The sequence below is a fragment of the Arvicola amphibius genome, chromosome 7 (genome assembly GCF_903992535.2).
Source record: "Arvicola amphibius chromosome 7, mArvAmp1.2, whole genome shotgun sequence".
In the NCBI taxonomy this organism is placed as follows: domain Eukaryota; kingdom Metazoa; phylum Chordata; class Mammalia; order Rodentia; family Cricetidae; genus Arvicola; species Arvicola amphibius.
Genome location: NC_052053.1, coordinates 8,273,468 through 8,300,030, shown reverse-complemented (window position 1 = coordinate 8,300,030; position 26,563 = coordinate 8,273,468). Strand labels below are relative to the sequence as shown.

The 26,563-nt window shown below is 46.0% G+C and overlaps 1 protein-coding gene across 1 annotated transcript; it reads left to right on the top strand.

Annotated features, from left to right (window-relative positions):
• Positions 1–2,043: 2,043 nt before the first annotated feature.
• Plekha3 (pleckstrin homology domain containing A3) lies at positions 2,044–21,221 on the top strand. Its single transcript, XM_038336720.2, has 8 exons — positions 2,044–2,222; positions 6,513–6,629; positions 9,362–9,517; positions 12,358–12,494; positions 12,941–13,105; positions 15,617–15,660; positions 17,693–17,808; positions 20,082–21,221. The coding sequence occupies exons 1-8, from the start codon at positions 2,183–2,185 to the stop codon at positions 20,204–20,206; spliced, it is 900 nt and encodes a 299-aa protein (XP_038192648.1). The 5' UTR covers positions 2,044–2,182; the 3' UTR covers positions 20,207–21,221.
• The last annotated feature ends 5,342 nt before the right edge of the window (positions 21,222–26,563 follow it).

The following is a 26,563-nucleotide window of genomic DNA, read 5'->3' as shown; positions in this document are numbered from 1 at the left end:
AATATAGCTGTTATTTCTAGGCGCATAAGGATTTTAAGGCCCCCATGAGTTTGGCAGCCGCAGCGGTGGCCGGCATTCTTGGAAGAAACTGCTGTTTGGTTCGCTGCTGTTCTCAGTATACTTTGGGGGAGGCCCTCGAAGGGCTTTGGGGAGGGGGGAGTGCTGTATTGCATAAAAGGACTCGTCTCTATGCGTCTGTCACGCAACTTGGCTGCCTCAGAACACAGTGGAGGGTCACCTGAACTTGACAGAGGGTCCCAACACCCCACGCCTGACATTGCAAAAGCTAGCTTGCATTTCTGTCCCCACCTCTAGGGGGCCACTCTTGATGTGATGGCCTTCAGCAGGGCCAGAAAAGCGTTTTATCCCTGAGAATGTAGTCACATCAGACAGGAAGTTGACTATTGAGCATTTTGTTCCAATCTCACGGCTAATACGCAGCGGAGATTTGCCAAGTCTGTTGATATATCCCCCGAGTCTCCTTTTAGTATGAAAACCAACAGCCTAAAAGTTGAGTTTTACAATAAACACTAGATACTCGCCACACCTAGATGATCGCTAATGAACTATATGCGACTTGTTGGCTATCCATCTACCCACCAATTCATCAAGTGGATATCTAGATTACCCTATTCAGTCAGCCTTCCCTGAAGGGGAAGTCAGGCATTCTGATATCTCAGTACTGAGCCTGCTTTATCCGATTGTTTGGAATTTGTAAAACGTCCTAAATCTGAAAATTACTGTCCAGTATGCTAAGGTGTTGCTCTCTTCCAAATGAGATTTTTAAAAACTCTAAGGGAAAGCCTTTTACTTAAAAACAAAAACACAAAGCTTGGCTCCATCTTAACCCTTCCTTTTCTTCCTTCCTTCCTCCCTCCCTCCCTTCCTTCCTCCCTTCCTCCCTTCCTCCTTTCTTTCTTTCCTCCTTTCTTTCTTTCTTTCCTTCTTTCTTTCTTTCTTCTTCTTTTCCTCTCTCTCTCTCTCTCTCTCTCTCTCTCTCTCTCTCTCTCTCTCTCTCTCTCTCTCTCTCTCTCTCTCTCTCTCTCTCTCTCTCTCTTTCTTTTTCCTTTTTTGTGACAGGGTTTCACTACCTATCCCTGGCTGGCCTGGAATTCACTCTGAGGACCAGGGTAAGCTTGGGAACTCAAGCAGATATCCGACCTCTATTTCCTGAATGCTGGGATTAAGGGCGTGCATCAAGATGTACAGCATGAAAACATTAAAAGAAAATTTGTGTGTGTGTGTGTGTGTGTGTGTGTGTATGCGCGCGCGCGCGTGCGCGCGCGTGCGGAGTGTGACATGGTCCAAGGGTAAAGAGAGGTCATTCTCTCTTTCCACTACTTGGTTCCCCAGGGTGTTGCTTCAGGTCATCAAGCTTCCAGAAGCAAGCACTTTTGCCTGGAAGCCTGCAGCCCTAGTTCCATGTTTGGTATGAAGACCGTGAGGGAGCACACCACGGTATACTACTTCCGTGTCCCTCGTTGTTCCCCTCTTTCTTTTAAGCAGGGTCCCCCGCTGTAGCCCAGGCTGGCCTGTCATCTTCTCCAGAGTGCTGGGATTACAGGCCCATGCCAGTGCTCCCAGCTTTTCCTAGGTGATAACAACTTCCTACTTTTCCTGGGTATGAGCCCTGGAAGCAAAATGAAATGAGCAACTCTTGATTTTATTGAAAAGATCAGAAGGAGGCGAGGCCTGGGCCGCAGCTCTGGGCAGGGTGACCGGGGAGTTCGGATGCTGGGGGAGCGGGAGAGCCGGGGAACCGGGGACCGCAGAGCCGCCCCACGAGGGCGCGCGGCGCAGCCTCGGGCACGCGGCCGTCCCGGAGCCCCGCCGCCGGGGAGGGGTTTCGCGAGCCGAGCCGGCCCCTTTCATCCAGGAAGTGAAAGCGACGTCGGGGTCAATGAAAACAAACCGGGAGCCCGGGGGGAAGGAAGGCGGGCGCGCAGGAGGGCAGCGCAGGGGCTCGTGGAGCGACGGCGGCGGCGGAGCGGGAGGGCTCCGGGGGTCGCCGCGCCGTGCCCGCTGGGGATGTCCGCGCCCCGCGGTCTCCGAGCAGCACGCGGCGCCCGCCGGCCGGGCCTCTGAGGGTCGCCGGGTCGGGGCGGAGGGCTGCGGGCACGCGCCTCCGCAGCAGCGCGGCCGGCGCCGGGCCAGGAGGATGCGCGGCGCCGGGCTCTGAAGCATGGAAGGGGTTCTGTACAAGTGGACCAACTATCTCACAGGTACCGGGAGGGCGGCGCGGGGCTGCGGGCCACCTGGTCCTCGGTCACCTCGTCTCAAGCCGAGGGCACTCAGTTCCACTCCCAATCTCCCCACCCCTCCGCTCGCTGCCCCTCTTGGGGCCCATTCCGGACCGCTTCGACGGGGAGTTCGAGTCTGCGCACCATCCCGAGGATGGGACACGCACCTTCGGAAACCTGCGTGGCCCCTTGTGCCTCGGGAACAGTGAACAGTCCCCTCTCACCCTATGCGTGTCGTTACAGTCTCTGTTTTCCTTCACGCTCTGTGGACAGCATTTTGTTAATTAATCTCTCTCTCTCTCTCTCTCTCTCTGAAATCATTTAATTTGAAGATGTTTTCTGTGTTCTTTTGCATTGTCTTACCGCTGGTTTGAAAGTCCACTTGTTGAGGTTGTCTGAGCTCATCAAGTGTGCTTTGGGAAGCTGTTCTCAGAGAATTTTCTTAGGGATTGGTTTTCAGTGACGTTTGAGCTTCGGGTAATTGTGAGAAAGCGCATTTCAACACGGTGGAGATGCCGGTCATTGTGAGGCGTAGTTGGGAATGTAACACGTAAAGAGCAGGCAGGTTTCACTGGTGAGGCAGCTAGAAGAAAAGCTGAGTGTATAGAAATGTCACCATCAGCTGGGAACTGTCCCTGCCTGTGATATTGGAAGTCTGGCTTCTGACAGACGCCTTAGGTCCACATCCTGTGATCTCTGCCACAACCAACACTTAAAGGCAAGTGTGGTATTCTTTCCGTATGGTTAGCTGTTTTGTCCCCAGAGGTACCTTCCAGCTTCTGAATCCCATGATCTCACCAAACTAGGGGAGGACTGGCGGCCTTTAGGGAAATTTGGGCAGTCCTCAGATTCTTAGTCCCGAGAAGGGTCGGTCTTTAACTTCCTGCCCACTCACTCTGCCCTAAGTATAGTATTGAGCCCGGTAGTCTTTCTATGATGCACGCAGCTAGTGTCCTCCTATCTTGTGGGAATCTGCAGGTAAACCTTGTAAGGGCTAAATGCTTAGTTGTGTCTGGCTTGAGCCAGATTTGCCATAGCAAGTGGTTTAATATTTGTAAAACACTGACATTTTCTGCCTCAAGGGAAAAATGTGTAAATGACACTTTTTTTTTTTTTTTTTTTTTTTTTTTTTTTTTTTTTTTTTTTACTAGAAGCAGTAAAACTTTAAGGAGATACTTTTTGCTAACAGCAAAGATTGCTGGTTGAGGCGTGTTAACTGTCAGGCCCACAGCTCAGAGAGGCAAACATTTCTGAGCACTCTTTGGAGGTCATGCCAGAGGAACATTTTCTGCGTGGTCTGATGCAATGGGCAGTTGCTTCCCTGAATCCTAACTGGAGGGGAAATGTGGTCCTTTGGGAAGGGCCTTGTCTCTTGGACTGAGTGCCAGCACAAGATGGGGTTTTAGTTTTTAGGGTGCAGTATAGTTTAACTTCTAGTAAGCATTGAAGAGCAGATGAAGTCTGTTGTTTGGGATGCTTCCATTTTAAAAATGTAAAGTTGGCTCTGAGGTGTTTCTCTCTCTTGGGTCAGAAGGATGAGCAGCTGCTGATACTGGCTGGTCTTTAAGGACTTTAGGGTAATGACAGCGTTAATCCTGACTTCCTTTTCTTGGATAGCACGGGTTACTGTAACATGTGGTAGTTTGAGAAAACTGCTTGTTACAATAGAAACTGAAACAGGAAATAACCTACCAGTCTTTTTACTGGACTATAAAATGTGAACCGGTTAGAGGAAGTTGGATTAAATATTTCTTCAAAAAGGTGTGTGGTGATAACTAGCCGGCGTGTGATTAGACGTAGCCACTCACCTGTATGACTTTCTCAGCCTGCAGATTCTGAAGGAATCGTTTTGATCCGTTTGTTCTGAAGAGCTGTTGCCTCATAATAATGCAATCGTGCACATTAATGTTTGCGAAAGCCTTTATGTTACTGGCCTAGGTGGACCTGAGGTGGAAGACTATATTTTCACCACCTCTTTATAATTTTCGACAGAGAACTAGTACTAATTCATTCTTTTAGTCATTGTAGACATGCATTACAAATTATTTTCATTGTGTTTCCTTGTACATGCTCGGCAAGTGCTGCCCCAACAACCTTTTTTTATTTTTGACATTCCTTTACATTTTTCTAGACTTTCCTGTGTGATTACTGTATTTAAATTCCTCCCACCCCACCCTTCTCGCCTTATTTATTTGTGGCTGTGTGTGAGTGCATGGATGCTCCTCAAGCTGGACTCAAAGGTGCTTGTGAGCTGCCTGAAGGAGGAGCTGGAACCCGAACTTGGGTCCTCTGGAAGAGCAGCGTGAGCTAGTATCCTCCTAGCCATTGCTCCAGCCTTGAGAAATACATCTTTAAAAATCACCTGTTGTATGTTAGGGTATCTTTATGCATTGAGGAACAAGATAATGTACAAACACCAAAAGAGCTTTCCTTCTAATTTGGAAGCCCTCCCCGCAAATATATTTTCCTGGGGCTCAAAGTTTGCTTGGCTTATCCTTCCGAACAGGTGGGTATAACACCCTCTGTCTTCCTAAGCAAGCCATAGAAGGTACAAAATAACCTGTTTGTGCCGGCTTGGTGTCCTGTTGCTGTGATTAAATTCACAAACAAAGGCAACTCGAAAGAGGGGTTCATTTGGTTCTAGTTCACATAGTGTAAGGTTATAGTTCATCCGTTCAGGGAGGTCCTGGAAGCAAAGGCAGCTACTTTCATCATGTCCCAAGTCAGAAGAGGGCAGTGAGTGCGGACAAGTGCACAGCTCTGGCTCCACTCTGTAGTGTCTACTATCCCCTGACCAGGACTAGTCCTGCACACGATTAGGAAGGGTCTACACACTTCAGTTACCGTCATCAACAGAGCCCACCTCAGGCCCACCTGGAAGATCGACTTGATAACACTAACTGTAACACAACACTGTCATTTCGAAAGTGTTGGTGAGCCCTGACTTTTATGTCTTGTGTCAGTTTATAAAAATGAGGTGTTGTGTCTTGGTACCGTCTGATCCCGGAAAACGTGGACTAACGAACTGTTCCGCAGCCTCTGGCCAGAGTGTTCTCATTTGGCATGTTTCCTTCCAACGGCTCACACTGTATAGTGACTTAATGATGGAAAGAGGGAGGACAGTCATGCTGCTTCCAGCGTGACCGCTGAGTTGTCGATGGGTACCATGCTTGATAAGGGTCCAGGGGACACGAGTTTGACTTGCAAGAGCAATGTAGGTCCAGTCTTGAGGAAAGCCATCACTGTGGGTTACAGCTTTGCCTTCGAACCAAGTGATAGGTGTGTGCTTTACCAGCTGAGGAAATGTCAGCGAGATGAGCGATTGAAGTCAGTAGTGTTTCTGCCTGAGCTGTGGAGCATGGGAGAAGGGGGGCAGGGAGGTGGGAATCAGCTCTTTCTATAGGGTATCACATCTGCCTTAAAAAAATGGGGATTTCACTAGCTTTCCCCATCTTCATGGGCATTTGCTTAAAGGCAGCATCTTCCATCAGGGAAGGAAGGTTGCATTGCATACCTGAAGGTTGGTCCACTCGTTCAGTCCACTTATTTTGGAGAAAGAATTAAAGACTTATTGGGATGAAAATACTTACTCTAGGTTAACCAGCAAGAATGGTAACAGAACTGGGGCAAAACCTCTGGTTTCCGTAGTTTTTTTTTTTTTTTTTTTCCATTACGGGATGAGCAGCTTTAATTGGAAATGCTTCCAAACCCAGTTATTACACACACACACACACACACACACACACACACACACACACATTTTAAGGGGCTGAAGGACACTCACAAGAGGAAAACGCCACACCCAACTTTGTTTGATAAGGCATAGTCAAACAAAACCATTATGTAAAATTACTTTTAGGTGACATGGCATGAATTTCATGTTTAGATTGGGTCCCATTCCTCATATATCTCACTGTGCGTATGCAAATCCAAAATCCAGCATCCAAAATGCTGCTGGTTCCAAGCATTCTGGAGAAGAAATGCTACACATCGACACATATACTGGAAAGAGGCAGTTGTGCTGTGCCTGGGTGCAGCTGTGGTTGAGGCTGCATCTTCTGGGTTGTTAAAGAGAAGGTAGCGAGTCAGAACAAAAATAGTCCCTTCTTTATCTATCTAGAGATCGCGGGACATCTTGGCCAAGTGTTGGCCATTAAAAATTTCACTGTGTGGACGTTACTGGGAGTCCAGAATTAATGAGGCGTGGTGGAAATCAGTTTTCTATGTGGTGAAAGTCATTTATTAACCTGCCTTGGTTTCTGGTCTCTCCAGGTTGGCAGCCTCGATGGTTTGTTCTAGATAATGGGATCCTGTCCTACTACGACTCCCAGGATGACGTCTGCAAAGGGAGCAAAGGAAGCATAAAGATGGCTGTTTGTGAGATTAAAGGTAAGGAGGCAGAGGGCTCCACAGCCTGCGTCAGATGAGCAGAGTAAGTGACTTCTCATCATTATCTTATTTTCAGGTCCTCCTTTCAGGACCCAAGGATAGCATTTAACACTGTTGAGCACAGGTGTGGTATGCCCCCCTCTATAAATGTTTCCTGCATCGAAGCCGCAAGTGCTTTCTCCTTAAGTGCGGAGTGGAAGTTAGAAGCTTGGGTTCTTGATGACTGCAGTTGAGCTTGAGCGAGCACAAACGGGTTCCTTTTCTTCCAAAAGGGGAAGTAATAGGTCCTGGGGTAATTTTCTTGGAGAGTTGGCAGACTGTGATGTGATCTGTTCTTGTGAAAGGGTAGAGGGTAGAATGAAATCAGATGAAATGATAACGAGGAGATTGAAATTCTTCAAGGAGAACTAAAGGGGAAATAGCACCAGAGGAATGAATGTTTAGTCCCGTTCCCCCCCAGCCCCCCAGGCCTTTTTCATGTCCATCTCCCACCCCCACAGTTTGAGGGCTTCAGTCCTGCCTGAGGGCTTTTCTCAAAGCCATCAAATACCCAGAGGCATCCTGTTGTCTTGTGTATTTGCTTATTTGAGATTAATGCAGTGAACTACATTTTCACTGGAGTCTACTTGGCATGATTTTATGGTAATTCTAAGGGAGATTAGCCAAGGAGGGAAGAAACTTTTCTCCTTCCTTCCTTCCTTCCTTCCTTCCTTCCTTCCTTCCTTCCTTCCTTCCTTCCTTCCTTCCTTTTCTTCTTCTCTTCCTCTTTCTTCTTTTCTGCTTTGGGTTCATATTCTTTTTTTTTTTTTTTTTTTTTTAAATATTTATTACGTATACAGTGTTCTGTCTGTATATATGCCTGCAGGCCAGAAGAGGGAGCCAGATCTCATCATAGATGGTTGTGAGCCACCATGTGGTTGCTGGGAATTGAACTCAGGACCTCTGGAAGAGCAGTCAGTGCTCTTAACCTCTGAGCCATCTCTCCAGTCCCTGGGTTCATATTCTTTAACTGTAGTTCTGCCCCTTATCTTTATCTCAGACTCCTTAGTAATGCAGCCCCCCCACCACTTCATCTCCTTTTCCTCCTTTGCTTCCTCATCTTCGTCCTTGTTTTGGGACAGGGTCTCTGTGTAGTCTAGACTGGCCTGGTACTAAGTCTTGCTTTCTTCTTTCGTGCCAGGACTCTCATCATGTATGAACGTTGTTAGCCTGGGGTAGATTATGATTTCTCCAGAGTGTACATGCCTGCTGTGTTCTCTGTTCATCCTTTAATTAAGAATTGTTACTGTTCTAATGGAAGAGTGTCATGGCTGTATAACTTATAGAAATACATTAGTTTGGGGTATCATTTTTGTGTCTTTTATTTTTCATAGACCCAAACATTTACCAGTATTAGCTTGCCATGCGCTTTTTGCCGGGGTCTGTGTAGCTCATTTTTGCTGTGTCCTCATCACCCGGGAACATTCAGAGTGCCGCTGTGTAGGTAGCTTACGAGCCAGGGTAGAAAAGCCTTGAAGGAGCACAGTCAGGGAGTGTCCGTTCGGCACTAACCACCTAACAGGTGGCTAGGAGGAAAGAGTGTGTGTGCTCTTTGAGGAACTGGGTTCAGGGCCTTCTTGCCCTTGCTAGGCAGCTCTTATGAGATCACTTTAGTAGACTTCTATGCCCAAGAGGTTTCTTCGTAATCATCTTCAGTTCTTCACCCCACCCACCTTGGCTGTAAACTCCCACTTTTCCTTGTTGTATTGGGGAGGGGGTGACTAAGCTCTTTTCCTCCATTGCCATAATACTGTATATCTCCCATAATGGACCCAAGGAAAGTGCACTATGCATATTAATGAAATGCCAGGGACACATTTCTTAGGGTTGAGGGGGTGGCACCGTGGTGGAGAGCTTGCTTCTCACATGTCCTCTGCTTGAAAAGTCCCCTTTCAGCTCTTGGTCTGGTTTTCTGAGCTTGGCTGTCTTTTATAGTGATTTGTTGCCATTCTTTGTATCATGAGAGTGGTACCCCCCCCCTTCCGCCCCCCCGGCTTGGCTTTTGTTCTGTTAATGGTGTCTTTTGACAGCCACAGTCCCAGCAGATAGACATATACACAGGTATGGAAACATCATGGTAAATGAGTTCGGAGAGAACTGTACGGGTGTGGTGGCGCATACTTGTGACCCCAGTGCTGGAGAGCACAGAAGAGAGTTTGAGGGTAGCCTAGTTCTTTAGTGCGGTCCAGGCCAGCCTCAGCTACATATAAGACCTTGTCACAGGCAGACAGATTAATAAGCAAGTAAATGCCAAACAAAAGAAAATAAAAGATCTACTATAGTCCACCTCCCTGTTTTGAACTTGGTATTTAATTTCTCTGAGTAATGCTTGCTTTGGCTTTGGGTTTTAGCGATCTTGTTGGTGTGCTCTCCCCCCCCCCCCCACCTGCCACGTCTCCTGGAAGTGATGTTTTGGAGACACAATTTTTAACTTTCTTTCTTTTTCAGATGACAACGTTGAAATTCTAGTTGTCTGTTTTGCTCTTGTGTGCTGGCATCGTTTTGGTACCATTGCCACCTTGGGTGTTAGGGAGAAGGTTGTTTTTACGGTGCTTCTAGGGCTTCTTAGAGGGTGACCCAGATTGTGCTGTGTGTGTCTTTGTTTGTTTTAAGTCCCTGAAGCGTCGAATACTATGCCTTGTGGCCTCCAAATGCTTTGAGTCCAACTCTGTTTCTCCTGTGTGTTGTCACAGTCCATTCGGCAGACAACACGAGAATGGAGTTAATTATTCCCGGAGAGCAGCATTTCTACATGAAGGCAGTCAACGCCGCCGAGAGACAGAGGTGGCTGGTTGCCCTGGGGAGCTCCAAAGCCTGTTTGACTGACACCAGGACCGCAAAAGAAAAAGGTGATGATAACTTTGTAGGCATAAGTGAGGCTGTCCTCTCTCGGGAACCGGAAGGAAATTAGCGATGTGGAAGATTTACCTAGATCACCATCACGTGGTAAACTGCGGGAAGGTCTCAGTTTAGGAGAATCAGGTGGTAAACCAGCGCTTCAGTCAGCTGATGCGTTGAGGTCAGTAAAGTGTTTCCAAGGAAGTTCAGTGGTATGGGAAACTGCGGCTAACTGGCCATCGAAGACGCAGGAGGACGAGGACCTAGTTCAATGCCCAGCGCTCATGTAAAAAGCCAATCGTAGGGGCACGTGCTTATAATCCCAGCCCTGACGAGCTGTAGCTTGGCGGACCCTTGGGACTCACTGGCCGGCCAACCTCGCTTAATTTGTGAGCGTTAGGTCAGGGAGAGACCCCGTCTCAAAAGAAGGGGGCACTTTTGCTCTTGAGCTTGTACTTTGCAAACATGTATGCATAGAAAGAACTTTTAAAAATTAAAGGAAATGAAGGACAAGAAGTAGTTGAAAGATTTGGATCAATCCAAATGTCTCCAGATACCTGATTAATAAACAGATGTGGTTCCTGTACAGTGGAATATTATTCGTCCTTAAGAAGGAAGGGAATTCCGGCACACACTGCAACATGATGACATTACAGACACAGTCTGTAGCTGAAATAAGCCTGTCTCGAAAAGAGAAGTGTTGACTGCACTCATTTCAAACGCCAAGGCTAGCGAGATTTATACGGACAGAAAGGAGAATGGGCACGAGTGTTGACGCACAGGCAGGATTCTGGAGGAGGAGGAGTTTGAGTTTGAGGCTCGCTGGAGCTATATAATGAGACGATCTAAATGAGTAAATAAAGCAGGGGAAAAAAGAAGGCAAAATAGTGTAGTGCCTACGTGAAGGAGAACGAGGTTAGTGTTCATTGGGATCAGAGTTTCTGTCGGGAAAAATAAGAATTTATTTAGGCGGACAATGGTCCTGGTTGTGCAGCCTTTGAATGTTCTTAATGCCACTGAACTGTACCCTTAAGAGGTATAAATTTGTGCTGTGGACGGGGCTGGAGAGATGGCTCAGCGAGCAAAGAGCCTGAGGACTGGAGTGTGCACTTGGACTCCCAGAATCCACACAAAAGCTGAGTGGGTGTGGCTGCCCGCTGCCCTGTGGATGCAGGAGACCCCAGTGGCAAGCTAACTAGTTAGACTGGCTGAACGGGATGCTCTGGGTTGAGGGAGAGCACCTGACTTCAGCCTCTGGCCTTGACAGCTGTGTAGCTCAAAGGGTGCGCATCTGCCACACACATGCACAGCATACCCCTTCCTCCAAACGACAACAACAACAAGGGAATGTTCTTAAATTTGCGCAAGAATTGATTTAGGTCAGATCTGTGGAGTGCTCCTCCGCTGTTGTTTTCTGCGGGGAAGCAGCTCCCCTGGCCTGGCTCAGCCAACTTCTGAAAGACCAGCATCTACTATGTAGCTGCTGTTTTTCTTCCCCCGCAACTTTGATTTCTACTTTAAAAGATAATGGCCGGTGAAGAGCTGAGATGCTGGCTGGATGCAGAGTTTGTCCAGAGTCACTGAGGAGAAGCAAGTGAGCACTGCCTTAAAAATTCTGAGCAGTAAAATGCGAGAAGGGAGCCAAAAGGAAGAGAATTAACAGATGTTTATGTGGAGTGGCTGTTCTTACCTAGAAGCCAGCAATGTCTGTATGCTAAAATACACATTGAAGAAAACGGGAGGGGAGCTGATTAGTGGAGAAGTGCTGGTGCTATGTAGGTAGATGAAATACTGTCTTTAATGTATCAGAACTTTAACAGATTGCGAATTTATGTATTAAAAGTAAAAGTAATATCAGAACTGGAAAAAATGGATGAGGAAAAGGCAAAGGTTCATTCACAAAAGTAGAAATGCAGGTTTCACGTGGGAGAGAATGGGGAATGGGGTGGGAATGCTGGGCATTAAAGCACCCAGTGGTCAGGCTAGCGAGGTGTCTTTGTGGGCAGAGGTGCGTGCACAGGCCGGATGATTTCAGCACAATCCCTGGGTCTCAGGGTCTTCTACCCTCTCCACTTGTTTCTTGATGTGTGCATGCATGTCTCTCTCTCTCTCTCTCTCTCTCTCTCTCTCTCTCTCTCTCTCTCTCCCCCTCCCTTCCTCCTCCCTCCCTCCCTCCTTTTCCTCCCTCCCCTCTCCATCCCTAAACAAGACAAAATAAAGTCATTAAATAACCATCTTAAAAGCACACAGTCATCATGAGTTGTCTGTGGAAACCAGCCTACGTAAACTCCGTGGCAGATGTAAGCCTAACAGTTGTCTCTCCTGAATTATGTGAAGGAAAGGAGAGGGTGTTTCTTAGGGTTCTAGGATTCTGTTTCAAAGACTTCACATCTCCAGCTGTAACAATCTGTGTGTGTTAGCTCTGTGCATGAGCATGTTCACGTGTGTGTGTGTTTGTGCATGCATGCATGTGTGTGTGCGTGCCTGCGTGCTGTATGTGGGTACATGTACATGTGGAGGCCAGAGGCTTATGCTGGAAATCCCTCTTAGTTGTTCTCCGTCTTATTTTTCTAACAGAGACTTCAGCTGAACCTGGAGCTTAATATGGGTACACTAGCTGAGCAGCAAGCTCCAGGGATCCTTCCCAGTGCGAGGATTACAGACCACTGGGTGCAACTGTTTTACGTGGGCTTTAGAGATCCAACTTAGGTCCTCACATTTATGTAGCAGACGTATTGTTGACTGAGCCATTTCCTAAGCCTCCGTTGCCTGCTTTTAAAACGCTTGTTGTGTTATTTTACCAAAGAATATGAAAATGACCTCATTGGAGATTTATACATGTTCCTCTTAGAGATAAGTGAGACCAGTGAATCTCTGAAAACCAAAATGTCTGAACTTCGCCTCTACTGTGACCTCCTAATGCAGCAGGTTCATACCATCCAGGAATTTGTTCACCGTGACGAGAGTTGCTCATCTCCCAGCGTAGAGGTACTGCAAAAAGGGCCCATTTGCTTGGGATCAGGCTGCACCATGTACTGCCCCCCCCCCCCCAGGGCATCCTGAGCCACTCCATAGGATGACAGAAACATCATCACAGAGTTACTCCCAGCCCGGCAGAGCTTCCTATTGTAAGCTCTGCGGGGCTTTCAGAATTCTGTCTCTGTGCTAGAGGCAAGCATCCAAGCAGCTCATGTCTCCAGGGAGTCAAGGCCTGTCTCTGCAGCCACTCAGGCGCTTGGAGATGAGGTTCAGGAAGAAGCATTCTGGCCTGTGTTCTCTGGGCCATTTGCACCAATATAGTAGATAACTTCGGGTTTGTTTGTTTTCTCTTTTAGTGATGAGTCTTAGCTTTCATTAACTTTCTCACTTGATTCTCAGGATGTGCCTGATTTCATGGTTGAGTATGAGTCTTCTCAGTCTTTGTCATTTTTCAGAACATGAACGAAGCCTCTTCCTTGCTCAGTGCCACCTGTAATACATTCATCACCACCCTTGAGGATTGTGTGAAGATAGCCAATGCCAAGTTTAAACCTGAGATGTTTCAGCTGCCTCATCCGGACCCCTTGGTTTCTCCTGTGTCGCCTTCTCCTGTTCAGATGGTGGGAACTTCTTATTTTCCTTCTAGGAATATAAATACGCATATACGTTAAATATAAATGAATTGTTTTGTGGTGTGTGGGGGGGCATATGTGTATAGATTGGAGTTCGTTGTCAGGTATGTCCTCTTGCTCTCTTTCTAGCTTCGTTTTGAGACAGGGTCATAAACCAAACATGAAGCTCATCAGTAGTCTAGACTGCTGAGCTCTGGGCCTCAATCCACCTTCCCTGTAGTTGGTTGCAGATGTACATCACCACGCCTGCAGTTTGCCTTCCCCGTGTGTGGTGCCGGCGTCCACCACTCCTGTCTCCTTCCCCGTGTGTGGTGCCGGCGTCCACCACCAGGCCTGTCCTTCCCTGTGTGTGGTGCCGGCATCCACCATCATGCGTGGCTTTTATTTGAGGGCCGATGATCTGAACTCAAATCTTTAGTGGCAGGCACTTTACCAACAAAACACAGTCTCAGCCTCTCTTCCATTGTTACCTGACTCTTTTTTCTTTTCTTCGTTAGGGTGGGAATGGAAAGTGTTGGCGGGTGGGTTGCATTGCTTTTGTCTGTGCTGGTAATGGGTCCTCTCAGCTGAGGAACTCAGCGTGTGCAGTGATGCCGTGATCTCTCCACTTTGAAGGGCCTGAGAATGGCCTGCCCCACCACTCTTGTGTGTCCAGGAAGCATTGTGTATGGTGCAGTGTGTGTTGTCACAGGAAGCGAGGCGCTCCTGTCTGCTTGATGAAAGCCTTGTTGCAGAGAGATGTTTGACTCTTGGAGGGTATTACCAAGCAGAGCTCGACACCTCCAGTGGGAGCCGTTCTACAGTCAGTGTTTGTATTTGATTCTTCAAGTAGGCAAAATGCCTCAACTGCTCTGGCCCTTCCTCTGTGGAATGTCTTCTGTGTCAGAAGGTCACTGTGAAGGAGCTGAGCCACTTAGTGGTAGGTGCTTCATGTCCATGTCTTGAGCAGTCTGCACACCGAGAACTCTTGGCTGGGGGTGGTGAGCTCCCTGTGCTTTTCCTGCCATTGAGTCTGTCCTGGCATGTGGTGAAGAGCCTGCGGTGAGGTCAGGCTCCTTGGAGAATGCTTAGGAGCCTGTGCGTGGGAGGAGGCATGCCCTTGCTGTGATTCTACTGCTACTGGCTGATCACATGTGAGAAGAGGGCCCAGCTCACTCCTGTGTTCTCCCACCCACCCCAACATTTTCGGTTGCGGAGCATTTCCTACATTTATTTAAGTCTCGTGTTCGTTGATGAACGTTGGACTCCTAGTGTCCATAAGTGTCTTGGTCAGATGAACTGGGAAAGTTTCTGTTGATTTTGGATGAGGTTTTTCTGTCTCCATCTGTCAGGGAGTCTTTGCTAGGATGTCTCTTTTATGCTGAGCTTTCTGGAGGGGCCAGAAGTAGGGTGTCAGATCCCCTGGGATCTAGGTGACAGGTGGGTGTGAGCTACTCGGTGTGAGCTCTCAGAAGCAAACTCGGGTCCTGTCTGTGAAGCTGCATTCACAGGGGCTGTTGAGCCATCTCCCCAGTCCTGGGAGGGTGACTAGTTCTAAGGGAAAGGACTGAAAGGGTGCATCAGTGTCCAGCTGCATCTTGTGCCATCCTTGGAGCCTTTGGATGAGAAACATGTTGTCACTTCAACTGGGACTTGGCAGCTGGCAGCCAAAGTTGCCCATTCAGAAGGCATTCATTCATACAGCAGGTTAGCCCGTGTGTATAAAGTATATTGTTAGCATAGACAGCTTCTCTGTCACCTCGTTAAGCTGAAATAACCGTTGGACTTGTTTTGCCCTCTACTTTCTGGCAGGCAAGTTGGATCTTCTAAATTATGTTTTGTGTTGACCATATTTATTATCATCCTGCCCAAGCAGACATTTCCCCACCTTTAAACATGACATCATTCTATTTTAGAGTTTCGAGACTTGGACTTGCCTGTGCATGGTGGGCGGACATCACTGAGCCTCCATCCTTAGCCCTTCCATTGTTTTAATGCTTTGGAAGCCTATTCGAGGTTTCAGTTTTTTTTCTGAGTCCTTTAAAGACTAGATACACTAATGTCGCTTTCCGTGAAAACTGTCCTGACACACATCCGTGTGTAAGCTGCCTGGGAGAAGCTTTGCTGGCAGGTTCTGCTCGTGCCCTCTACAACTTGGAGAAAAAGACATTGGTTCAGACTGTTTTCTGGTTTGCTAGATACTCCTTTTATTATTAAAAATGACATAGATTAGTTCTATACATACTATTATTTATACTTTACCATTATGTAACACACATAAATAATTAGAAGCTTAGTATTTTTTTTTTTTTTTGGTACGTCTTGACAAATTTTCAGTTAATAGTTATTCGGGGGAACGTTTGACATGTTCAGATTGTCACTTGTCTGGAAAAGATAAGTGTCTTTTCCAAGCATCTGTTTCTCTGAATCCATTTATGTTAATTATAACAATAAGTTGGAGGTGTGTTATTTTCTTTGACTAAACATTAAGCTGTCTTTTATTCTCTTTTATATTTCTAGATGAAGCGTTCCGCCAGCCACCCTGGTTCCTGCAGTTCAGAGAGGTAGGTTAACCATTCCTTCTGACTACGTTCTGTCTGGATAACGCCCCCATGGGGAAGTTCTTCAGGCCCAGGCCAGGCGTTGTGGATGTCAGCTCTGTGGAGTAGGCGTGGTTTGGCTTGGTTTCTCACCGCAGCTTTGTGTGTATTGCTTAGCTCTTGTTTCTGGGACCGGCTTCAGAAAGGGCTGAGGAAAGGAAACTCACATGTGAGAATTAACCCGAACGTGGCCATGTCGGCTGTCGTGCTTCTTAGGTTTTTGAAATATATCAGGAAGTATGGGGTCGTAGTTCTTCGAGAAGAAGGCTGAGCAGACAGAGCAATAGATTTTGTTTAAACAATAATGGAATAATAGCAAGTGGCTAGAGAGAAATTTGTAGTCACGTGCCCACGACTGAGGACATTCTATCTCAGGTTTTTAAAATGTATTTATTTATTATGTATACGGTATTCTGCCTGCATGTTTGCCTGCACGCCAGAAGTGGGGACCAGATCTCATTACAGATGGTTGTGAGCCACCATGTGGTTGCTGGGAATTGAACTCGTTACCTTTGGAAGAACAGCCAGTGCTCTTAACCGCTGAGCCATCTCTTACCTCAGCTTTTTATAGTGTCATATATTCATGCTAGGCTGTTGCTCACTTGAAAGGAAGGAAGCCATATTCACATCAACACTGTAAAAAGTTCACCTTCCAGGTGGGTCCTGCCAGTGTCCAAGCTCTCGGGCGCTCTGCTTGTCACGAGGTGTGCGCGCTCAGCGGCTAGACTTGCCCTCTTCTGTTCTCTGGAGAGTGATGAGATTAGTTCTCCTCAGCATGGTTCTCTAGGCTGACTGTTGAGTATCGAGCCTTGCCACTGTTTTGTCCTTTTCTCTGGCAATTACATAATCCTTGTTGAGTGATCTGTGCAGAGGAAGCAGCCAGGAACTTTTATATAGCCGGCTGCAGGGTATAAGGGCGTCTTCACAGCTGGACTTTACAGGACGGTAGAAGCTAAGTCGTCTGACAGTGAACGTATTTTGATGATAGAAAGGTTTCTATTTTATCCTCCCCCCTCCCCCCCCCCTTGGACAATAAGTTATAAAAAGGCTAGATAATATTTCCCTTTGCTGTGTCAGGGTTGTGCAGAGGTGTTGAGCCGTTGTGAAGCAGAAGCCGAAGCAGAAGTGCCCTCAGGTGGTGGTGGTGATTTGGATCTGTGCTCGCAGGTCTAGACTGGATCCTTTTCAGAGCCAGTGCTCTTAACTGCAGAGCTATGTCTCCAGCTCTGAGTTTTAAAAACTGTTTTGTTTTGTTTTGTTGTTTTGGCAACAGGGCCGTATGGAGCACAGGCTGGTCTCAAACCGGGCATAGTCCAGCATGCCTAAACCTAATCCTCCTGCCTTCACCTCCTCTACCAGGCCCGGTTTATGCTGTGCTGGGGTTCAAACTCAGGGCTTTGTGCATGCTACATAAACGCCTTACCAACTCAGCCACATACTTAGCCCTGGAAAAGGTTTCATTTTGCTTTGTTTTCCTAGCTTCCAGTTCACCGTTTTAATCTTCTGTTTTTTCCATCAGTGAGTTCATGTCTCTAAACTTTCTGGCGTCTCCTTCAGTCTGCTCTTTCCATGAGTTAAAGGTTGACATTACGTATGCATTTGTGCAACCTGTGAGAATTCTCAGGTATACGCAGCCCACCTCTGCCTGCTGCCTCACTGGATCCTCTTCCTAGAAGGATATCTTTGTTAGGACAGGGCCTCTGAGTTCCTGCCCGCATTGCAGGCAGACCCACTTGTCAGCACGCTTCCCTTCTAAATGAGTGGCATGTTGCTCACATAAGGGATTAAGCCTCAGAGGCTATCCTGGAACTCACTTTGTAGACCATACTGGTCTCAAGCTCACAGAGATCCTCCTGCCTCTGCCTCCAGAGTGCTGGGATTATAGGTGTGCCCACCATGCTTGGCCTTGAAGAGAAGCCATTTAAAGTCCCGGTCAAGAAAGGGTCTTTCCATTATTTAATGCCCATAGCTTAACACTTTTTAATTTCACATGCAGGAATAGCTGCTCCATCAGAGACGCAGCCTCTGCCCTTCACCGACTTCCTCAGCGCCGCCGCAGAACCTACTCGGACACGGACTCTTGTAATGATGCCCCCCCTGAAGACCCAGAGAGTGAGTCCCACCCCTTCGCTCTCCTCAGCCACTTCAGCAAAACTGAAGTCCCAGGTTCTCGTAGTTTCTGGGACTGAACACACTGTCACTGGACCACTGTCCATTGCTTTTAGGTGAATTCCTCAGAGGGACGTGAGCCCCCCCCCCCCAGCTCACAGGTGCTCACGGGTTGTCTCCCCAATAGCCTTGTTATTCTGTTTATTTAGTTAAGAGGTGCTGAAGATCATTGGTAGATACTTTATCTTAGAGACATTTTTATTGACTATGTCTTTATTACTACTACGTGTTTCCATTTTAAAGTATTGTAGAAAAATCATTAATTGCAGATAGACTTCTAGAGGAAATAAAAGTTGAAAATCAGAAAATAGAGCTATGTTACATTATGTGTCTGCCTTCAAATGGCTAAAGAGAGCAACCTGTGTGGTTATGGCAACCCCGATCCCTATACCTTTTCTCCTTAGCGTTGGAGGCAGCAGACTGTCCTTTCAGGAGAGTCTAGGGTTTCTGTTAAGATTGTGTTTATCTCAGAGGAGCCAGAGCTTTCCCAGTGTGTCAGGATACGCCTCATTTGATCGCAAGGACCATGGTTTCCAGGGAACACGAATATCATTTTACACTTACTTCTCAGTGACTGGACTGTCACCTGTGGAGAGTCCTTACCTCCCATGGAGAGTTCACTGGATGTCAGTTGTGTGGAATGTGGATCTGTTCCCTGGGGAAATGACACAGTAAATGGTGGTTAGGTCCTCCAGAGAGCCACGTCATCGAGTGGGAGGAGCCAGCAGACGTGCCTTTGTGGTTTCGAATAGACTGAAAACCGTAGCCTTTCTTTACTAGCCTAGCAACCTAAGCAGGCTCCTCTGGAGGAAGATGCTGGCTCCAAACAAACCGTTGGCCACTTTCAGATACATTTTTAAAAATATTTACCTTTTCATTTTTTTAAAATTTTTATTATTATTTATTTATTTATTATGTATACAATATTCTGTTTGTGTGTGTGTCTGCAGGCCAAAAGAGGGCACCAGATCTCATTACAGATGGTTGTGAGCCACCATGTGGTTGCTGGGAATTGAACTCAGGACCTTTGGAAGAGCAGGCAATGCTCTTAACCGCTGAGCCATCTCTCCAGCCCCACCTTTTCATCTTTTTTTATGTGTTTGTGTGTGAAGCGTGTGTGGATTGATTTGTCTGGGTGGGGGAGGGCCAAGGTTGAGCTGTTACCTTCTGTTACTCTTTGCTTCCTTTGTTTTTGGGGGAAGAGGGCATGTTTTAAGACAGGTTTCTCTGTGTAGCCCTGACTGTCCTGAACTCACTCTGTAGACCAGGCTGGCTTCCTACTCAGAGATCTGCCTCCCTGCTGGGATTAAAGGCAGGTGCTACCATGCTGGGCTTTCACTTTTTTTTTTTTTTTTTTTGAGGCAGGGCCTCTAATCAAACCCAGAGCTAACCAATATGGCTCGTTTCTGTAGCCAGCTGGTTCTTCTTGCTTATGAAGCAAGCCTTCACCACCAGTTCATTTCGTTAGCCAATTTTTATTTTCTGTATAACTCTGGCTGGCTTGTAACCTGTCATGTAGACTACCTTAACCTTGAACTTTTGGTGATTCTCCTGTATCTACCTCCCCAGTGTTGGGATTACAGGCAGGCACTACTATACTTGACTCATTTTCAAATATTTAGAAGGCAAAGACATTCACAAACTTAGTTGTTAGGAGTGTTTCAAACATGTCACACATACATTCACACAGGTATATATGTACGTCTCAGTTTACCATAAAGCCTCTGCATTGGCAAGGTGAGATGTATTATTCTTCAATTTCTTTCTGTTTAATGGTTTAGTTCAAAGCAGAGAATTTACATTTTACCATATTAGTATATTAGTATTAAGTATATTGCAATCTTCAGTTGACAATTTTTTGAGACAGTATTGCGTAGCCCAGGTTGGTCTTGAACTCTGTGCGCTGGAGGCTGACAGAATCCCTGATCATCCTGCCTCTACCTCTTGACTGCTGGGATCACAGGCACTCACACCAGGCCTGATTTATTCTGTGATGGGGCTTGAACCCAGGGCCTCTTGAGTGTTGTCTGCCTCTCAGTCTGGTCCAGCCGAAAGTTTTTACGTGACAGTACTCTTCTTGTGGGGTGTTTGGTGAGTTTCTCTATCAAATGAGCAAAAGAGTAGTAGAATTATTTCTCCTACAGACCTGAGACGTTTCTCAGAGACCCAAAGTCAGCATTGCTTAGATGTTTAACTTCCCACTCCCCTTTTCCTAGGACCTCTTCACTGTTCAGGAAACACACTTAACGGAGATTTGGCATCAGCAACCATTCCTGAAGAAAACAGACTTCTGGCCAAGACACAATCTGATTCTGAAGAACCTCGTGCACCCTTCTCCTGAGGAATGGACACGTCCAGCCTCCTCTGAGTGTTGCTATGCAAAAGTTGCTGTAACTAAACTCATTCTGGGGTAGCGTCCCCTCTCCTTAGGATTTCTCTGCACTTTATAGAATATTGTAAACAAACAACCCACATACTTTTGAAGTGTATTTTATCTTTCTATAGTTTACTTGTAAGAGTATTTTCCTAATAACTTCACAGTATGAATGTGCATCTTTTTTTTTTTTTTAAAAAAATGATGGTGTAGCATTTTGACATCCATAAGAACAAATGTAGATATTTTTCTAAAAAACTGTGAGGGACTGACAGCTTGTTCAGTGTGTATTGTAGTATATAAACATGAGATCTCGCCAGTTCGGTGTGACAGAAATGTGATAGATGTAACTTGTGCCATGGACCAGAAGGTCACTTCACCCCAGCTTCAAATTAATTACCATAGCAGCTTGATGGTGACTGGATCACATTCCTTTAAGCAAAAAAAAAAAAAAAAAAAAAGAAAGAAACATGTAATAGTCTAAAGGTCTTTAGCCCAAATACCGTGACATATTGAACATTTAAAAATATAACCAGACTTCGTTGTCCTTCGTATGTGAAGTTGACACTTGATTTGTCAATACCAAACATCAGGTTACAGTGTTCAATTTTTATTTATTTATTTTCTTACTGCATCAAAAGATGATTATGTCCTAATGTTTATGATCTCCCCGATTTAAAACATATATGATTGTTGTTCTTTACATTGTTCTAAGAGAGGCAAGTGTCTCAGTGACCTTGTTCACGTATACCAGAGAAATAAATGGCTTTCAGCAGAAGAGGAATTTAGTGCTTTTTTTTAAAAAAAAAAAATAAATAAAAGAGGCATTAAGCCGCTGTTGTAAGGTATGCTTTGCGGCTCTTTGGCATATCTAGAGACATTTTTAATTTATAAATATTTATATAAAAAAGTAATCCTGTCAAGATGACTGTTCTATATCACTTGAGAATGGCATTATTTAATTAAAGAACAATTTACATTTTTTGGCAGTGCCTGTCATATCTATTATGAGTGTTTGCCCTGTGATTTGTTTCTTTTTGAAGTCACTTTGAGGTAATGGTTTTAGCCCAGAGCTTGAACGAATAGCACTTTAACAATAATTGGCTTCCTGTTTTTAAATTAGTCAGGCATATTTAATAGATACATGGTTTTCACATTCAGATTCGTCACCTGATACATTGTATCTTTTACACTCATTGATATTCTGTCTAGTCTTTATTAAATGCCTTTAGTGTTCTTATTGGTGTTTGTTTCAGTGTTCAGGCCTAAAGATGAACATATATCAACCATATGTTTAGCTTCTATAGCCTATTACTTTAGATGGTAGCCAAATATTTAGTATTTGATATTTACTAAGATAAGTCTGTACTTTTCCCTAAGCTTAAAATGATTATATACTTTAGTATGCTTTTAGATAAACTGCTTCTGAGAGTGCGTGTCATTTTAAATAGCAGACAGGTTGTTAGAACACTCTGTGCAGTGGGCCAGCCTGCTCACCACTGGCATCTCATGTGTTCAGTTTGGAAAGATTTGGTAATGTAGTAAGTTTTCATATTGAATGGATAGCCAGTTTTTTTTGTTTTTTTTTTTGTTTTGTTTTGTTTTGTTTTGTTTTTAAAAACCAAACGGTGGGGAGGGGAGGCGAGAGGGGAGACACGAGACCAAACCATATGAACTTGCAGACCATGGTGCTACTGATAGTTTTTCAGGTGGGTGTTAGCCCCCTTATGGCGATAGGTTTATAATCAAAAGTACTAGAATAAACTTTCCACCTTGTAGAAAACTAGGAAATTCCATTTTCTATTGCTTTACCCTAGTAGCCAAATTTGTGAATGATTTCCTTGTAAATATTTTAAAAATAAAATGCAGTCGTTCTTAGCTTACATTCTGCCCGTCCACGTAGACACAGGCACTTGCAGCAATAGCTTTGGTAGGCGCTGGAATCGTGACCTTGGCATCCTTTGTCCTTGCCTCCTGTACTTGTGGAATGAGTTTTTCAGGGCATATATCTTGATCTGTATGTAGTTGTTGAATTTCTTTTTTTTTTTTTCTTTGAAGTTCTTGTTGTGTTGCTCAGACTCCAGGGTTCCTCCTGCCTCAGTTTCCAGGTTATCTGGGACTATGGATGAATACCACAGGCCCAGCTTCTGTCAAGGTTTTAATCCATGAATTAGCAGCATGGTGTATATTATGAAGCTTAAAGGAATCTTACATTTTGAGGATGAGTTGTGCCTAATATTTCTGGATTTTAAGAAAAGACAATGAGTCAAGACCCATCCTGTAAGAACTTTGGCTTCTTGGTCATGGATTGTTTCTTGCTTAAGTCTAGGGCATGAATATGTTGACACACGTGGAGACCCTTGACTTCTAAACCAAACAAGTGCTTGCTTTCTCTTCCTGGAAGGTGCTCCCTCTGTGTGTGCAGAGATTCTGAGATGAGTGGGATCTTGAGAATTGTCCTGTAAATCTGAATTTTGTTTTGTCGCCCTAGTGACAGAGTACCGTGACCAGAAGCAGTTTGGGGAAGGGAAAGGGTTTATTTGGCTTTATGCTTCCACAGCACTGTTAATTATTGAAGGAAGTCAGGACAGGAACATGGAGGTAGGAGCTGATGTGGAGGCCATGAAGGGGTGCTGCTGACTGTCTTGCTTGCTCAGCTTCTTTTCTTACAGAACCTGGGACCACTAGCCCAGGGATGGCACCACCAACTGCGGGCTGGACCCTCCCCCATTAATCACTAATTAAGAAAATGCCCTACAGCCTGATCTTATGGAGATTTTTCTCCATGTGGTTCCCTCCTTTCAGCAGTCGGGACAAGTCCAGAAGTAGATTCTTAGTTTAGAATGGTGTCTACAAGAAACCTCCATTACCATGGCAACACCCTACTGTAAACATTCTGAGGACTCTCAGGAGGCCAGTCCCTCAAGTCAGCCCTCAGGAATCAGGCATTAGGAAACCCGAGGAGTAGAAAAATGTTTTGTTTTTACTTTAGGACCCAGTGACACAGTTTCTAGAAAACTCTTGCCTTCGCTGCTGCCTCTACCTTGACTGCTGGGTCAGGTAAGTGCCCTATTTCCTGGCTCTTACAGATGCCAATGGAGGTTCTAGTTTGTTTCTAGCCTGAGAGAATGACAGATTGGCTGTACTGCAAATGAGTCTTTTTTTTTTTAATTGTTTCGTTTTGTTTGCTGTTGTCTCTGTTTTAGGACAGTGACCTTTAAAATGGAACAGAGCGGAAGCCACTTCACCCTAAGCGAGGACTGTCTCTTGCCCTTACAGGCCTGGCTTCTGAAGATCCAGGCCCAGCTCACTGAGTGACTTTGGGCATTGTGCTGGCTCGCTCTTGTCAGCTCACATACACTAGAGTCTCCTGGGAAGAGGGAGCCTCAGTTGAGGAATTTTCTCTATTAGGTTGGCCTGTGGCCATAGCTGAGGAGCGTTTTCTTGATTAATGGATGAGGTAGGAGGACCCAGCTCGCTGTAGGTGGAGCCATCCTTGGGCGCAGGTGGTCCTGGGTTGTTTGAGAAAGCAAGCTGAGAAAGCTACAGGCATGGAGCCAGTAAGCGGCCTTCTTCACTTAGCAGTCCGCTTCAGTTCCCGCCTCAAGCTCCTGCACGAGCGGACAGACGCCTCTGGATGGATTGTAATCAGGAACGGTAAGAGAAACAGATCTTTTCTTGCCTGAAGTTGGCTGTGTTTTACCACAGCGAGCTGCAACGGAAATGTCAGTCACTGGATTTCCGTGTTCTTCCGCCTCCAGCCTTCTCTTCTAAAGGTATCTCCGTTGACTGCGTTCTCCGTAAGGGGACTTTGTTTATATCGACAAAGTGGTTCAGTTTCTTGTGTGCTTGCTAGCCAGGTGGGTCTCTTGTGCCTCCTTCCTCCACTCCAGTTGTTCTACTATGGAGGGAAGTGGGAGTAGGGGGAGGGGATAACTGACTCTCACGGACGTGGATCAAGTGTTGCAGCTGGTCGGGCAGCTAGTGGGGCCTTTATTCCTCACCTGATGAGAACCTCCAAGGCTGATGGTGGTGTTTTGTGAGCTGGCAGCTGCCAAGGAGAAGCTGACTTCCGTCATACACAGCAGTTTTAGGAAAGCATTCTGACCCTGTGTTTGTCTAAGGCTGTTTGGTACCAAGACTCACTTGAGAACCCTGGAGTTGTCCCCTTTAACTCAAAGAAGTTGTACCTGTTTAATCCCTAGCAAGAAACTTTAGCCCTTCAGGCTCCCTTGGTTCAGGAACTCCTGGTTTGGGCGGGGCCTTACACAAGGTGAATCAACAGCCTTTTCCAACTGCTTAAGAAAAGGGAATTCAGAGCACCAGATCCCTCACAGGGGTTCCAGGGCACTTCCTCTGCTTCAGGAGGAATCATGAAGGAATTTCTCTGTTAACAGACATCCTGAGGGGAGGAGGAAACACTCAGGAACACTCAAAGGCATAAAATCAAGCCTTTGTAATCTGCTTTGGGATGCAGCTCCCTGGACCGTCCTATGTCCGTGTCCTGTTACCCAGCAGACCGCTTTCTCCCAATGCAAGGAAACTGGACTTTAGTAGTTAGACTTGTCAGACTTTCTCGAGCCACCAGCCCCCAAATAATGACACAGAGACTTATTATTACTTATGAAAGCTTGGCCGTTAGCTTAGGTTTGTTCCCAACTAGCCTTTATGACTTAAATCAACCAGTTTCTATTAATCTACATTTTACCATGTGGCTTTTTACCTCTCTGTGCTGTTGGCACCTGTGCGCCTAGATTCTTCTCCATTCCTCCCTCTCCCCAGAAGTCCAGCCTTTTTTCGCCTGCCTAGCTATCGATCATTTAGCTCTTGATTAAACCAATCAGGTGTTTTAGGTAAGTTAAAACAGCGACACATCTTCACAGAATGTGATAAACTATCTGGCAACAGACTTTGACAGTTTTCTTAAAATCATATTTGGTGCTGATATTTCCTTTATCTTCCTGGAGCATAGTCTCAAAACATTCTTAACTGGGCTGGGTGGCGATGGGAATGGTCATCTGACTTTTTAGCTGACCGTCTCTGGTTATCTGCTTCCCTACTGCCTTGTCTCTGTTCTATAACCCATTACTATTGGACAGAGAAGACCCATATTTTGAAAGGCTCCATCAAAATATTTCTATGAAACTGTATTTGCCGGCCATTTCTACTGTGACAAGTTGAATTTTGACTCTTCTCCAAAACATATATTGGTGAAGTTCAACCTCCAGGACTTCTGGATGTGATCTTACTTGAGATAGGGTCTTGGGAGATAGAGAGCGAATGACGTTAAGATGGGAACTAAGCCGGCATGGCTGGGGCTCTAAAGGGAAGAAACTGGGAGAGAGGCGTGTATGAGCTGAGAGTCCCGGAGCAGGTTCTCCCCGACAGCTGTCAGGACAAACCTGCACACACGTAATTTTGGATATCTAGTCTCCAGATCTGAGTTTCTTTTGTGCAAGCCACTCACTGGTACTTGTTTGCAATGGCCCCATCAAAGCGATACATTTGGTCGGTGAGACCTGGGGTTGTCCCTCTCCTCCATGGCGGCCCCTGTCTAAGAGCTGTTGTTGTACATCTTGGGCACCATGCTACGCGCTGCTATAGGAACTTTAATACTGCAATCAGTATCGAGAGTGCTGCTCCCATCTTATGGATGAGAACGTCAAGGGTTGGTGAAGTTCAATCACCAGCCCCAACTTCAACAAATTAGCTAATAGATCCTAGATTTGAGGTTCGCATGCAGGTCACCTCACACATCTTGAATGCAGACGTGTGATTTCAACATATTCTGCTCAGTCAGTGTGTAACCAGGGTGTGGGTTATAACATAGGAAGAGATCAAGAATGCAGGATGAATGCAGCCAGTAAGGTTTAGGGATTGGATGGGCTGGAATTTGGGAGAGCTATACATACATACATACCACACGCACGCACGCACGTGCACATACACACACACACACAACACACACACATGCACGCACGTGCACATGCACACCACACACACACACACACACACACACACACACACACACACACACACACACTTTTTCCTGGTCTCTGCTGCTCCCTGTCAATAGGAATGGAGAGGAAAGCTATTCTGACTTATAAATGAAGCAATGGCACTGAGGAACCAGGGACCATTTTTCAAATCATTAACGTTGGGAGGGCTGGCAGCAGCAATACCAGCCGCCTCAGTGAGAGGCACTGATTGCAGAGGAGCTGGGGACAGAGTTCCACCTCTGTCTCCCAGGGCAGTCCCCTCTTGGTACTCAGTAGCAGCGCCTGTGGCTCAGCTGGCAGTTTCCACTGAGGAGAAAAAGGCAGC

Coding starts and splice junctions, on each gene's coding strand:
- Plekha3 (XM_038336720.2), top strand. CDS start 2,183: ATGGAAGGGGTTCTGTACAAGTGGACCAACTATCTCACAG. Junction 9,518..12,357: donor CAGGACCGCAAAAGAAAAAG/GTGATGATAACT, acceptor TGTTCCTCTTAG/AGATAAGTGAGACCAGTGAA. Junction 12,495..12,940: donor GCTCATCTCCCAGCGTAGAG/GTACTGCAAAAA, acceptor GTCATTTTTCAG/AACATGAACGAAGCCTCTTC.